The 16,164-nt window shown below is 49.9% G+C and overlaps 1 protein-coding gene across 1 annotated transcript in view; it reads right to left on the reverse strand.

The window, feature by feature from the left end:
* Positions 1 to 16,164, reverse strand: part of sema3g (semaphorin 3G) — a 179,492-nt gene that overhangs the window by 12,108 nt on the left and 151,220 nt on the right. The window contains exons 10-15 of the mRNA XM_086002042.1: positions 15,803 to 15,947; positions 14,278 to 14,509; positions 6,390 to 6,481; positions 5,061 to 5,102; positions 4,792 to 4,949; positions 2,934 to 3,001 (exon numbers count right to left, since the gene is read on the reverse strand). Of these exons, the coding sequence (XP_085858168.1) occupies positions 2,934 to 3,001; positions 4,792 to 4,949; positions 5,061 to 5,102; positions 6,390 to 6,481; positions 14,278 to 14,509; positions 15,803 to 15,947 (737 nt within the window). The remainder of the gene's footprint in view (positions 1 to 2,933; positions 3,002 to 4,791; positions 4,950 to 5,060; positions 5,103 to 6,389; positions 6,482 to 14,277; positions 14,510 to 15,802; positions 15,948 to 16,164) is intronic.

Below are 16,164 nucleotides of genomic sequence, written 5' to 3' on the forward strand. Positions count from 1 at the left end.
TAGTTTGTTGGGTTTATATACGTTCTTGTCAATGACAGAACCAGGAAATGGGGTCAAAGAGCAGGGATCAGGTCTGTCGTACACAAAATGCATGTTACTAGTAATAGGAATAATGAGGGTAGACCATTGCGGAATAAATGGTTTACATTGTTCTTTTTCCCTGTGTTCAGCTCCTCTAATAACCAGGAGAAATCTTTTGGGAGGTGAAAAAAGTGAAAGACTTGCATTTCTATAGCGCCTTTCGTGACCACCGGACGTCCCAAAGTGCTTTACAGCCAACGAAGTACTTTTTGAAGTGCATTCACTGTTATAATGTAGGAAACACGGCAGCCAATTTGCGCACAGCAAGCTCCCACAAACAGCAGTGTGATAATGACCAGATAATCTGTTTTTAGTGATGTTGATTGAGGGATAAATATTGGCCCCAGGACACTGGGGAGAACGCCTCAGCTCTTCTTTGAAATAGTGCCATGGGATCTTTTACATCCACCTGAGAGCGTAGACGGGGCCTTGATTGAACATCAAAAGGCAGCACCTCTGACAGTGCAGCACTCCCTCGGCACTGCACTGGAGTGTCAGCCTAGATTTATGCGCTCAAGCCTCTGGAGTGGGACTCGAACCCACAACCGGCCGATGGTGCCACCAACTGAGCCATGGCTGACACCATCGAGTGAGAGAGGGAGGAAGCCCCCCAATCCTTTAGGGTTGAAGTGCCAGGGCTGGAATTACTTGAACCTTCTGACATTGGTTTTGAAAGGTGAGTGACTGGCATAGCAACTACTAGGCTGCCATGGAAACGGCACCTCATGAGCTAATTGGCAAAGAGTAGGGATGCCAGTTTGCATAGTTGGTTCTGACCTCCAAAAAATCTTATACTCAAATGCAAACTTGGAACAGTGCCAGCAGCGTGTGAATCAAGAACCAGAAAGGGTGTGGGCACTTTGAGGGGGGACTGTTACCTCTTAAGATGTATGTTCTGGATTATCAAAATTAGACATCAAAGTACACATTTTAGATTGTGTTTAGGAGAGTGCTTTTGAGAAAAAAAACAAATGTAGTTATTTTTAGTTTTAGAGAGCTCAAAGGTAAAACTGGACAACAGTGGGCGGGGAGGCCTGGGGGTTGTGGCGGGGGGGGGGGGGCGGGGGAGGGAGGCCTGATAGGGTGGGGGCTGCGGAAGGACCCAACATGGAAGATGTTGTATATATACTTTTTTTTTCCCAGCTAAGTTTTTTCTTTCATCCAGTTCCATTCTCCCTGCTCCGTGCACCATTCCCTGATAGAAAGGGTGGGAAAATGATCTGCTCCCAGACCTTTGGCCATGCTGCTCAGCATCCAACTGCCCCGCGGGCGATTCTGTCCCTTCACAACTGTCCTTCTCCCTCTGTGAGCGAGCACCTGACAAAACAGTGCCGATCTGGAACACGCCACATGAGCCTCAAACACTGGCCCAGCTGCTTTGTGATATGAACCTTCTTTAGAAAGGGCACTGAACTCAGACCGCACAGCAGACAGTAGGAACGAGAATAAGAAAAAGAAAATCTGTATCAAGATTTTAAAATATCTCTTAATGTCTCTCAACGCCTCTTAATCGCTCCTGCTTTCTATCCTATCACTGACCTTCCCTTTTGTTCTTTCATTCCCTCCCCCTTTTCCCAGCCCCTAAACTTGCTTTCCATTTCGTCAACTCACTAATCTTCCATTCCTGGTAACTGGGTTCAAGTCTAGTCCAGACTAATGGCACGAGAGAGCCCTCTATTTGTGAAATGAATTTTGACAATCTCGACCCAGTTATTAGCGGGAATCAGCCTTCAGCACAAAACTGACCTAAACTGGCAATTTCCCTCAGGCAGGTCACAGGATGGTTTTGTGTGGGAAATGGAGATTAGCGCACTGTTGCAGTCGTGGTGTCCCCGACACTAGATTTGAGGGCAATTGCTGGGGGGGGTGGGGGCAGAATACTAGATTTTTTTTTAACTATCAAACTGTTCTACATCCGATCCTGGAGTGCTTGATCCTGACACGAGTGCCTGAAACAGGAAAAGGTTCCACTTCCCAACGCAAACATCCCAGACCTTGCTGAGCACACATGGAAAGAAAAGATTCTGAAGCTGCTGCACGACAGAATCACCTTTGAACTTAATGAGCCGAATCTTGCTGGAGAAATAACAGCGTGTTAACGACACAGGCGGTTACTAAAAAGACTTGCATTTCTATAGTGCCTTTCATGACCACCGCACGTCCCAAAGCGCTTTACAGCCAATGAAGTCCATTCAGAAGTGTAGTCACTGTTGTAATGTGGGAAACGCGGCAGCCAATTTGCGCACAGCAAGCTCCCACAAACAGCAATGTGATAATGACCAGATAATTTGTTTTAGTGATGTTGATTGAGGGATAAATATTGGCCAGGACACCGGGGATAACTCCCCATCTCTTCTTTGAAATAGTGTCAGGGGTTCTTTTACATCCACCCGAGAGAGCAGACGGGGCCTCGGTTTAACGTCTCATCCGAAAGACGGCACCTCCGACAGTGAAGCGCTCCCTCAGCACTGCACTGGAGCGTCAGCCTGGATTTTTGTGCTCGAGTTTCTGGAGTGGGACTTGAACCCACAACCTTCAGACTCAGAAAGTGAGAGTGCCACCCACTGAGCCACAATTAATGCACAAATCATCCAGCAAGTTCAGGGGGTGAAGAGACACGGCGTGAGAAGCGAATCCCCAGAACTTCCTGGTCGAGTTACGCCGCCCCCGCCGTTCACTTCGCGCACACGGCGTCTCGCCCTCAGGCTCCCCGTGATGAAGTAGTAGTTGTTGGGTTTGCACATTGATCGCCGATTAAACTGGCCGCAGAATCGTCACCCCGACGTATTTAAAGGATGCCGGCGAATTCATCTGAAAAGAAGGAGGGGAGGGAGAGTAGTGATTTTTCTTACCACTCAGACTCTGGTCCAGACACTGGTGAATGGGGTTCCCGTTCCAGATATCTTGTCTTCGGAAACGTCTGAACAAAGAGAGGAACTGAAGTGAGGCGCTGAACTGAAGCTGGATTCCTTTGATACAATCTTGCCGAGAAGATCAAATGTGCAATACATGGCCTTGCGTATCAAAGCTGCACCTTCTCTGTGCTGGCAGTGATGACCGCAGCAACACGTTAATTCACTTTAACTGCCGTCGTCAGTCATGTGAGTGAATTGCTCGTGGGTGAAGGCCGTCAGCCTAGTCCCCTCCCACCGATGATTCACTGGGGTAAATGTACCGTACGCTGCGGTACTGAGCCACACGGGCTGGAAAGGTCATAGACGCCAATTTTGACTCCCGGGCGGGCAAGCGGCCTAGCGAGCGGCCGGCCTGTCTTGGAGCGGCCAACGGGAGGCCCAGCCGATTTTAATGGGCGATCCTCGTTAGCATGCCGACCAAAGCGGCTGGGATGTCGGTGGGAGGAGGCAGGAAGTCAGGTGGCCTGAAGTATGGTGGGCATGGGGGAGGGGGGGGGGCGGCCTGAGGTTCGCGCTTCTGGAAGGGCGGGGGTTGTGGGTGGGGGAGGGAGGCTGACACTTCCTTTGAGGGGCCAGGAAGAGCACTCCTGCTCCCCTGGGCCCCAGAGGAGGAAAGGTTTAGACTTCCCTCACAGGGTCACCTCGGTGGTCTGACCACCTTCTTGCCGTTGGGACTTCCTGGTTAAGATGGTGGCGGGGTCCTATTGCCATAGGCGGGCATCTCATACGCCTGAAAAAATGGTGATTTTTTAAATCGCAATGGGTCGGGATGAAATTGAGTTATTCACCCCCCCTCCATTTTAACTATTCCCCCCACACACCTGGTTTCCCTCCCCACCCCCCCCCCCCACAACCCTCACGTAAGTTCAGTTCTTTGTCTGGACTGATCTATACCAGGGCAGTCATGGGGGTGGGGGGGGGGTGGTGGTGGGGGGGGGGGGGAGGAGGTGCAATTGGCTTCTGTGCCCACAGGCAGGAGAGGGTGATCTGCCAGGGCTGCCACTTCTGATGACTATCCAACAACTGCCGCTGGTATGTACATAAGAACATAAGTACACATGTGGACATCACTTGAGGGCAGCACTTGTGGTCAGGTTGTCCGCCAGCACTCTAGGTGCCCGGCGCCGGGAAATAGGGGGACAAAATTTGGAGGGAGAAATCAAAATCTCGTTGAAGCTACTGAGAACTTGTGTACTCAGTTATGTCATTCAGTGTTCAAGGTCAGAGGTAACAGGGTCATTGACTGATCTATCATCGTCTAAACACGTACAGGATGGTAAAGTCCTCAAAGGATAAACAGAACTGGACACACATCCTCACTACCCCACACATCAACACACCTTCCACGTGCAAACACATACGCACGCAGAGCGATAGATTTTTGGACTCTAGGGGAATCAAGGGATATGGGGATCGGGCGGGAAAGTGGAGTTGAGGTTGATGACCAGCCATGATCTTATTGAATGGTAGAGCAGGCTCGAGGGGCTGTATGGCCTACTCCTGCTCCTAATTCTTATGTGCTAAGCCCCCAGTACACATGCACCTCACCATCCGAGGCATGAACACATTGATACAATGAGGGTGCACGTGCGCACACACACTCCTCACTACCTTGCACACCAGCACATTAATAAACTCGTTAACCGTGTTTGAACTCAGACACAGACTTGCTCACTAGCCCCACCCATCAACTCACTAATATACTCCAACCCTCCCCACCCCCCTCCACTACATACACGTTTATCTAGAAGCCAGTGAAGGGCCTTTAGCTGAGACTCTGGGGTAGACACGGTACCTTTTAGCAGCGGGCTGGTATCTGGTGCAGGAGCTTCCGTCCCAGGCGCAGTAGGGGTCTCTGGCGAGGCAGCACTCGGCGCACGCATTGCCGTAGGTCTCGCACTGATGGAGCTTCACCTGGGCTACCCCTACCCTCGAGCCAATGTACAGCTGTTGCTGCAAGGTAGCAGGGTACATAGGAGGAACGTTAGACAGAGAATAGCACAAGAGTTCAACACCAAGCAAAGGATGTGAAGGAAAGCCATGCCATGGAATAGAGGTACTCACCCGTTTCACTGAGATCTCCATAGATGTGATAGGATTCGGAATCTGTCAATATTAAAATAGAAACCATTATTGGACATATTTTCACCCCCAATTATTCTACCCCCTTAATTCTCTTTCCTGGGGATAATTTTGACGTTGGTCGATAGTGTCAGCTGTGACTCAGTTGGTAGCACTCTGAGTCAGAAGGTCGCGGGTTCAAGCCCCACTCCTGAGACTTGAGCACATAAATCTAGGCTGACACTCCCAGTGCAGAGTTGAGGGAGTGCTGCACTGTCAGAGGTGCCGTCTTTCGGATAAGACGTTAAACCGAGGCCCCGTCTGCCCTCTTGGGCGGACGTAAAAGATCCCTCCTCTCCTGGCACAATTTTCAAAGAAGATTAGGGGAATTCTCCCTGGTGTTCTGGTCCATCTTAAGGCCTTATCCACACTGGGATGGTGGGCTGTGGCCAGAGAGCGAGAGCACCGTGGCAGCAGCTGGCTCCACAATATTAGGCGGCCCTGTCAGCCTTCAGGCCAGAAGAAGGTAGGTCCGGGGGTGGGGGGAGCGGGGGGGATGACACCCGATCTCATGGAGGGGTTTGTCGTAGCAGCAGCAGCCCAGGTTGGTTTTGTGGAGCTTGGAGAAGCACTCCTACTCCTCCCGATCACACAAAAATAAAGTAATACTTTTCCTTTAGGCCGGGGTGTTAACTGGTACTGGGCAGAGCTTACCCCCCTTTCCTGGCATAGTCTCACCCACTCCCCCCCTCACCTGGTACAGTCTCACCTCAAACCCTGCCCCCACCTCCAAACCCCGCCCCCACCTCCAAACCCCGCCCCCAAACCCCTCCCCGCCCCAAACCCTGCCCCCAAACCCCTCCCCCAAACCCCACCCCCCAACCCCGCCTCCAAACCCCGCCCCGCCTCCAAACCCCGCCCCCGCCTCCAAACCCCGCCCCCGCCTCCAAACCCCGCCCCCGCCTCCAAACCCCCTCCCCCGCCTCCAAACCCCCTCCCCCGCCTCCAAACCCCCTCCCCCGCCGCCAAACCCCCTCCCCCGCCTCCAAACCCCCTCCCCACGCCCAAACCCCTCCCCACACCCAAACCCCTCCCCAAACACCGCCCCCCACCTCCAAACCCCTCCCCCTCTCCAAACCCCGCCTCCAAACCCCTCCCCCCACCTCCAAACCTGCTCTCATCTTTACTCTCTAACCCCTCTCTCACCTCCAACAGCATGAGTTTTGTAACAAAAAGGGGACGTTATCTTAAACCTGTGACAGTTATAGTGTTAGTAGATGGTCCATTATCGTCAGGTTATGGCTCTATGACACAATAGGATACACTGAATACCTTAAACACCTGGAGCTCTTCCAGAATCACTTCCTCACTCTGCACTGCATTGCCCTTCCGCAGGGCGATTGTCTTCAGGACGACCCCAGTATCTGCAGAGGAAGAAAACACCAGCCATGCTTGAAATTCCTCTTGAGCAAATGGAATTTAGAAGAAACAAAGGAAATAAGGAACATTTTTTTGCTCATCTTCCACGTCCTCCTTCGTCTGCTGCTATTTTGGGGAGTTCTCCCGCTCTTGAATCCAATCCTGCTTTCCTCCACTTTGACCTCTATAAGTGAACGTAAAAGATCCCATGGCACTATTTCGAAGAGGAGCAGGGGGAGTTCTCCCCGGTGACCTGGCCAATATTTATCCCTCAATCAACATCACTCAAAAAAACAGATTATCTGGTCATTGGGAATAGTGGCATAGTGCTTATGTTAGTAGATTAGTAATTTAGAGGCCTGGCCTAATGATGAGTTCAAATCCCACCTATGGTATTTAAATTCAGTTAATTAAAGAAATCTGGAATAAAAATCTAGTAGCAGTAATGGTGACCATGTAACTTCTGGATTGCTGTAAAAACCCATCTGGTTCACTAACTAGTCCTTTCAGGGAAGGAAAGCTGCCATCTTTACCCAGTCTGACCTATATGTGACTCCAGACCAATGTGGTTGACTCTGAAATGGCTGGGCAAGCTATTAAGATGGCAATTGGGGATGGGCATTAAAAAATCACATTGCTAATTGTGGGATCTTGCTATTGGCATATTGCCGTGTTTCCTGCCTTTCGACACTTCAAAAGTACTTTAGGACGCACCTGAGGTGCAAGTTCTTTCTTTCCACAGGCTCTCCACAAATTTTTCTTTCCTCTTGACACCCCTCCCAAAATTTAGGTGGTGCTGGTTAGATAGTAGTGATGTCAAATGGCATACCATCATATTGTGCCATGCCAGACAAAAGTTCCCAACTCGCGCTTAGGCCTACAGATGAGGAAGAGCGTTCGATCCATCCTACCTCCAGGAGGAACTCACCGTACTAAATTAAACTCGGCCTCAAGGAGGTTAAGTCAACGCGCACCACTCTCTCCCATGTGACTGCCTAGTTGGTGCCAGGAAAACAGTCGCCCTGTCCAATTCTGTCAGTCACTGAGTAACATTTATGAGATGGAGGGAAAAAAATACTTTATTAAAAAACTGAGGAAACAAATCGTTTTTTGAGCTAGATTGTTTGCTGAGTTGACGGCTGTGGGTTCTTGTCCAAGTCTGGCCTCGCATGCTCACTTCGCAAGGACTTTAGTTTGCTCATTTTGACATTTCCAGAGCTAAGAAAAGACATTCCTCGGCACCGTGAACAAAGGACACTCAGTGAAGAAGCAATCCGGAGGACTGTGCTGCTTTATGTAACCATGTCGGTCGGTGGGGAGGAGACGACACGAGTCTCTGCTTAGACTCAGCATGCTGGGGGATCCCCAGAAACAATACACGGCCCAGGTTAAACATTCCACGGGTTTGGGGCATTAGGTTATCGGAGGGTGGGCCTCTACACACAGAGAACCGACACGCGCCCGCAATCGGTTGATATACCACGGCTGATGGCGAGAGCTGCCAGCAGCGTGACCTCGGAAAACTACTCCCCAAATGTCAAAGTTTAATGAAAAAATGAGTCTCCAACAAGAGTCTGTTGGAGTAGCATTGTCCATTGACGGAGACAGAAGAGCCTGTCCTCTTATCGATCAACAAGCTGCGCAGTTAGTGCGGGGAAAAGGGATCTAAGACTTGGGTTGAAAATAATGGAACAGGAAATTGAACCATATTTAACTGAGTATAGATTTATTATCTCTTGTACTGGTTGGAACATCAAAGGCCTGTGTCTGTTTGGACATAAAATATTTGCATTTATATATAACGCCTCATCACGTTGTTGAGAAACATCACAAAGTGATTCATACTAGTTATAATTTGATATGTATAGACAAGCCTGCAAATCATGTGCACAGCAAGACCCCACAAACAGCAGAAAGACCAGTTACATTGTTTTTTTGGGGCGGTGTTTGTTGAAGGAGGAATATTGGACCAGGTCACTGGGAGAACTCGCCTGCTCTACAAAAAGTTTCATGGGATCTTTTACATCCACCTGAACAGGCTGATGAGGCCTCGGCTTAGCATCTCATCTGAAGGACGGCGCCTCTGACAGTGCAGCACTCCCTCAGTACTTCACTGGAGTGTCAGCCTATGCTACATGCTCAAGTCTTGGAGTGGGCTTTGAATACACAACCTTCTGACTCAGAAGTGAGATGCTACCCACTGAGCCACAGCTGACAGTTAAAGGCATGAGCTGTTATTAAAGAAACCCACAAATGCTCGTTATTAAAGAAGCCCACAAATCACCAGATTAACCAGCTCTCAGGAATGCACAGCACAAGACCTGGAAACTCTCACACACACACAGCGCGGGGCTAGACGGCACTCGCACACCGTTCTCACACGCAACGCACTCACACGCACCGCCCTCACACGCAACGCACCGCCCTCACACGCAACGCACTCACACGCAACGCCCTCGCACGCAACGCACCACCCTCACACACACCACCCTCACATGCAACGCACTCACACGCACCGCCCTCACACGCAACGCCCTCGCACGCAACGCACTCACACGCAACACACCACCCTCACACGCACCACCCTCACACGCAACGCACTCACACGCAACACACCACCCTCACACGCACCACCCTCACACGCAACGCACTCACACGCAACACACCACCCTCACACGCACCACCCTCACACGCAACGCACTCACAAGCAACGCACTCATCGGACAGCCTCACATACAGACCGGACAGACACAGCGCCAAACAAGACATCCCTTCCCACCCAGCCTCATATACACAGTAGAAAATGCTGGAAGCACTCAGCAGGCCAGGCAGCATCCGTGGAGAGAGAAACAGAGTTAACGTTTCAGGTCTGGGACCCTTCATCAGAACTGGGAAAAGCTGGAGATGTAACAGATATTAAGCAGGTGCAGGGGCAGGGAAAGGGGGCGGGGAGGAAGGAACATTCTGTGCTAGGGTAGGAGGCTGGAGAGATTAAATGTTGCAAATGGAGATGGCAAAATCATAAACAGCCTGAAAAATGGGGGCAGGGGTTATTGTCTGAAATTGTTGAACTCAATGTTGAGTCCAGAAGGCTGTAATCGAAAGATGAGGTGCTGTTCCTCGAGCTTACGTTGAGCTTCATTGGAACAGTGTAAGAGGCTGAGGACAGAGAGGTCAGAGTGGGAGTGAAGCGGAGAATTAAAGTGACAGGAGACTGGAAGCTCGGGGTCACCCTTACAGACCGAACGGAGGTGTTCCGCAAAACAGTCACCCAATCTGTTGTTATTTCAGATGTCCAGCATCTGCAGTATTTTGCTATTGCTCTCATATACACAGTCCCAGACTGGAGAGCTTTCACACGCACAGTCCTCATATACACAGTCCCAGACTGGAGAGCTTTCACACGTACAGTCCTCATATACACAGTCCCAGACTGGAGAGCTTTCACACGCACAGTCCTCATATACACAGTCCCAGACTGGAGAGCTTTCACACGCACAGTCCTCATATACACAGTCCCAGACTGGAGAGCTTTCACACGCACAGTCCTCATATACACAGTCCCAGACTGGAGAGCTTTCACACGCACAGTCCTCATATACACAGTCCCAGACTGGAGAGATTTCACACGCACAGTCCTCATATACACAGTCCCAGACTGGAGAGCTTTCACACGCACAGTCCTCATATACACAGTCCCAGACTGGAGAGCTTTCACACGCACAGTCCTCATATACACAGTCCCAGACTGGAGAGCCCTCACATGCACAGTCTTCAGGTACACAGTCCCAGACTGGAGAGCTTTCACACGCACAGTCCTCATATACACAGTCCCAGACTGGAGAGCTTTCACACGCACAGTCCTCATATACACAGTCCCAGACTGGAGAGCTTTCACACGCACAGTCCTCATATACACAGTCCCAGACTGGAGAGCTTTCACACGCACAGTCCTCATATACACAGTCCCAGACTGGAGAGCTTTCACACGCACAGTCCTCATATACACAGTCCCAGACTGGAGAGCTTTCACATGCACAGTCCTCATATACACAGTCCCAGAGTGGAGAGCCCACACATGTGCAGGCTCAGTCATTGAATATATTCAAGGCTGCGATCGATAGATTTTTGGATATTATTGGAATCGAGGGATATGGGGATCGGGCGGGAAAGTGGAGATGAGGTAAAGATCGGCCATGATCTTATTGAATGGCGGAGCAGGCTCGAGGGGCCAAATGCCCTACTCCTGCTCCCAATTCTTATGTTCTTATTTACACAGTCGCAGACTGGATAGCTTTCACACGTACAGTCCTCACATGCACACTCCCAGACTGGACAGCCCTCACATGCACAGTCTTCAGGTACACACTCCCAGACTGGACACCCCTCACATGCACACTCCCAGACTGGACAGCCCTCACGTGCACACTCCCAGACTGGACAGCCCTCACGTGCACACTCCCAGACTGGACAGCCCTCACGTGCACACTCCCAGACTGGACAGCCCTCACATGCACAGTCTTCAGGTACACACTCCCAGACTAGACACCCCTCACATGCACACTCCCAGACTGGACAGCCCTCACATGCACAGTCTTCAGGTACACACTCCCAGACTGGACAGCCCTCACGTGCACACTCCCAGACTGGACACCCCTCACGTGCACACTCCCAGACTGGACAGCCCTCACATGCACAGTCTTCAGGTACACACTCCCAGACTAGACACCCCTCACGTGCACACTCCCAGACTGGACAGCCCTCACGTGCACACTCCCAGACGGGACAGGCCCTCTTGTGACCAGACAGGTTTCTGAGTGCAGTACAGGCCTGTTAAGTACAAACACAATATTGCGTAATTTGGATCTTATTTCTGGTCTGGAAACCAATTTATGTGGAAAAGTACTGACTCAGATTTTACTATAAGTGGACAGCTTAAGGAGTTCTTAAGTGTAAGGAGTTTAAGGTTATGTACAGGGGCTGAAATTTCCATCCCACGGTTAAGTGTATAATCTCGGAAGAATCATAGTGTGGGAGGAATAGGTTAAATAGCAAATGTTTTTCTCACAAGCTCCCATGGACTGGAGTTTAACAATAACTGATGTGACATGTTCTCTGTTGGTATAGCTTGCAGATCTGGAAACACCAAGAAGGGTTTATAGAACTCTAAAAGTTAATAATTAATGTGGTTCCAAGGGCTCTGTGGGTGCATGCACTGCCAAGTGGGGGACTGAGCTGAACAGGCCCAGGAAGATCCTGGGTCCAAGAAAGAAAGAGCTGTATGTACGCAGTGACTTATCACTTCCCCCCAGAGACATCTGGAAGTGCTTCACGCTGAAAGGCAGGCAAGTGCGCCAGCCGAAGTGTGCACAGCAAGATCCCACAGCGCACACTGGCGTGGCTGGCCGGCGAATCCGTGGGACAAACGTTGGGAGAACTTCTGACTCATCTTCAAACAGTGGCGCGAAATCGAGAGCCTCTGTCAGCACCACTGGAACGGGCGAAAATGAAGCTTATTCCGACGGCTGGGAATTTCCTCGGCAAAGCTCGGCGGGAGCAGCTCCGAGGAAATTCCCAGCCAATGTCTCATCCGGGGGTGACCCCGTTCTGATGCATCATCTGAAGGATGACCGGTTGGTCTGTGCTGAGTTGGGTTGCTTAAGTTGAGGAGGTGTAAGGGTGTTAGAGTCGGTCTTAGCAGCTTTGGGCTAGAGTGAGGGGAAACAACAACAAAACCAAATCAGTCATGGTTCCTGTTATAAATCTCATCATTCATCAAGAAACTACTCGTGAAATAACGCTGGACGGCCAGCTGGTGGCGCCGTCCAAGGAGTATAAATACTCGGGCGTCGGCCCCAGCTTTGCAGGGACATTTTGTAAGACAAGGAACTAGTGAAGTACAACTAGACCTCCATGTTCTGAAACAAGTGCGTAGTGAGTTTTATTACGTCAGTTCCTGTTCTGGATCACTGTCCACTGGGCCCTACTGGACTGAGTGAAGCTGTGGAGCTGGGCTCGGCCTGTGATTCACCCCCATGGTTGAATAGCACGCCAACACCCGCCGCCAAGACCGCGCGTGAAGAGCAGTCATTTGGGAAAGGGAGTGCAGAGTGCCAAGCAAAGTTCTCTCTCATTTTTTTTTCGTGTGCGGTGACGTAAGAAAACTACTAGGCACTAGGTCTAAGCGTTAAACAAAGCTTTAATCAACTGTTTTACAACATGGAGGTCTAGTTGTGTCCTTCACTAGTTCCTGTTAAGAATGTCCTGCGCAAGCTGGGCCCGTGCCCGAGTATTTATATTCTCCCTGGACAGCGCCACCAGCAGGCCGCCCAGTATTATTTCATAAGTCTTTCTTTCATGAATGACTGATTCATGTCACGCGGTCCCTTTAACTGGCTGTGCCCCCCATTCAAATTTTTCGCACATGCGCGGTTTCTTCCATGTAAAAGCCGGTGAGCGGCCTGCGCGGGACCTCCAGACCGCTGCACGGCCCTGCGGTCACACAGCTTAGCAGGAACATTGGAGCCAAATGCCCAGCAAATAGTCAATCCCTTCAGGAGAGGAGAGGAGGAGAGAAAAGGGGAGTTGAATTCTATCTGTTGGATCAAGCACTATGTTTAGATGGAGTGGAATAGCGGTGGTCATTATTGATGGATGTTTACGGTAGAAAACAGGACATCCCTTTGCCCATCAAGGTGGCATGCGTGCCATGGCTGATCACAGTTGCGCGCCTACTTTGGCCTCCAGCTTTATGCCCACTCCGTGCACACAATGCAGAAGAACATCTAAACACGAAGGCAGCCCACATATTCAATGCACTCGTGCCCTCTGCTTTCCTGGTCTGGGGATGGGCTTCCACAAGGGAGCACGTTGCAGGTCATTCTTGTATAGAACCTGGGTGAGACCACACTTGGAGTACTGTGCACAGTTCTAGTCTCCATCTTAGAAAAAGGAAATAGGTACACTAGAGAAGTTGCAAAAAAAGATTTGCAAGATTGATCCTGGAACTGAGAGGTTAAAACTATCAGGAAAGGCTGAACAGGCTGGGGCTCTTTTCTCTAGAAAAGAGAAGGCTGAGGGGTGATCTGAAAGGGTTTGATAGGGTAGACGTGGCGAAGGTTCCAGTTGTTCCATAAGGGGTAAGCCATTTAGGACGGAGATGAGGAGGAATTTCTTCACCCAGAGAGTGGTGAACCTGTGGAATTCTCTACCACACAAGGCCCTTGAGGCCAATTCATTAAATATATTCAAGAAGGAGTTGGATATATTTCTTAAGGCTAAAGGGATCAAGGGATATGGGGAGAAGGCAGGGACAGGGTACTGAATTTGGATGATCAGCCATGATCTCACTGAATGGCGGAGCAGGCTCGAGGGGCCGAATGGCCTACTCCTGCTCCTATCTTCTATGTTTCTATGTTGTGGGGGAGACCAGAACTAGGGGCCAAAAATATAAGATAGTCACTAATAAATCCAATAGGGAATTCAGGAGAAACTTCTTTACCCAGAGAATGGTTAGAATGTGGAACTCGCTACCATAAGGAATAGTTGAGGCGAATCGCAGAGATGCATTTAAGGGGAAGCTAGATAAACACCTGAGGGTGAAAGGAATAGAAGGATATGCTGATAGGGTGAGATGAAGAAGGGTGGGAGGAGGCTGGTGTGGAGCAGAAACACCGTCACCGACCAGTTGGGCCGAATGGCCTGTTTCTGTGCTGTAAAATTCCGTGTAATTCTAAATACCATGCAGTCGTGGCAGTGCATGTGGTGTAGCGAGCCAGGATCTAACCGACATGCAGCATACCTGTCCCAATGAACATGACGTCATACTGCCCATCCTCTGCCTCCACCCGGTCGACCACGATCTGCGTCATCTTGTAGTGGACGTTGGTTTTAATGAGCATGGGGTGCTGATTTATCGGGTACACCGACTGGAACATTAGAGGGTGGCTGCGAGCAAAATGGAGGACGTCGTCTGGGTAGTCCTTGGTGCTGGTGTATTGCCGGCTGGGCTGGGTGGTGATCTTACTGGGACACTGCCGGAGAAAAGAGCGAAAAAAGGGAATTGATAGCATCGCATGGAAGATAGGTGAAGGGTTTAGTTATTAGATTTGCTAATATTAACATGTACTTCTTGAAAAGTGAGGCGCACTCACTCTTTCAGAAAAGAGTTGGGTGAATGTCTGGGGTTGACGGCTATGGTGGACAGCCATTGACACATGAGCCAAAAGCAACTGGGACTCAATGATTCCTGGGCTGGGGAAAGGAGGGCTGATTTGTCAAGAGGCAGCAGAGGCAGAGTTGAATCGTGGTGACATGGGGATAGATACACGTTCTGGAGTTTCCCGGGATATTGGCGTCGTTGGCAAGGCCGGCATTTACTGCCCAGCCCTAGTTGCCCTTGAGAAGGTGGTGATGAGCCTTCTTCTTGAACAGTTGCAGTGCAGCGGTTTGATACAACTGAGCGGCTTGCTCGGCCACGTCAGAGCGCAGTTAAGAGTCAACCACGTTGGTGTGGGGACTGGAGTCACATATAGGCCAGACCGGGTAAGGGCGGCAGATTTCCTTCTCTAAGGGACATTAGTGAACCAGTTGGGTTTTTACGGCAATCCAACACCTTCATGCCACTTTTACTGCTACAAGATTTTTATTTCTTGTTTTTTTTTAAAAAACTGAATTCAAATTCTCAAACTGCCAAGGTGGGGTTGAACTCATTCCCTGGATTATTAGTCCAGATTGTGAAATATTTGCACGGAAATCTCCCTCAGGAAGGGAGAGAGGCCATGACGGATGGTCAGTAGAAGGACTGGGCTTGATTGGCGTAATGGTCTTTTCTTGTTTCATACGGAACGTGCACCCGACCCCAGCCTTTCTGCCTGCCTGTGCTCTTACCAGTCTCCTGTTGAGACGACGCACATGACCCCAGTACATGTTGAGGCAGACGTCAATGTATTTAAAAAGGAGAGGTTTGGAGGGGTACAACCCATTGGCACTCAGCAAGCTGAGTCGAGGTAATTGGGCATCGAACTTGGGCCATCCCTGTGCATCTCCTGGCAAGCAACAAATGAACACTTCCAAATGGCAGGAGCAGGTCACCAGGCTGCCCACTAGGTCAAATAATGCCAGGAACATGTCACCAGCCTCGGAATGACACATGCAGAGATAAAAAGGTGAGCAGTAAAATACAATCTGTTAGCTTTAATAAAAAAAAAACAGAAACATTTACATTGGAACAGAGGAATTAAGGATTTATGTTCTAGTTTCTCTCTGCAGTACGGTTATAAATCAGACTGTATGGAGATACCATTTCTCCATGGAAGGATACTCACAGATCCAGGTCTTGGGTAAGGTACTTTGCCCTCATAAGCTATCCACTGATAGTCAGGTCCTTCCTTGTGTGCATACGGTCCATTGAACACCTCCCGTATATCAGCCATACGATACACACAAACGGCATAGCCTTGGAATACATTGCTGAAATAATATTTACAACAGAAAAACAGTCAAATATCAACATAAGATCCTTTGCTTTACAATGATTTTTGTCTGCATTTCTAATTAGAACTAGTCTATATATTCTGTATCTATACTCTGCTGCATCCACTACCTACGGCCGACAACTCATTGTCATTTAGCCCCAGTTGCATTGGTCCATAGTAATTATGATACTGGAGCTAACAAGCCAGAGCTG

Source organism: Somniosus microcephalus, chromosome 11 (genome assembly GCF_052327205.1).
Source record: "Somniosus microcephalus isolate GS21.2 chromosome 11, FLI_Smic_1.0, whole genome shotgun sequence".
NCBI lineage: Eukaryota > Metazoa > Chordata > Chondrichthyes > Squaliformes > Somniosidae > Somniosus > Somniosus microcephalus.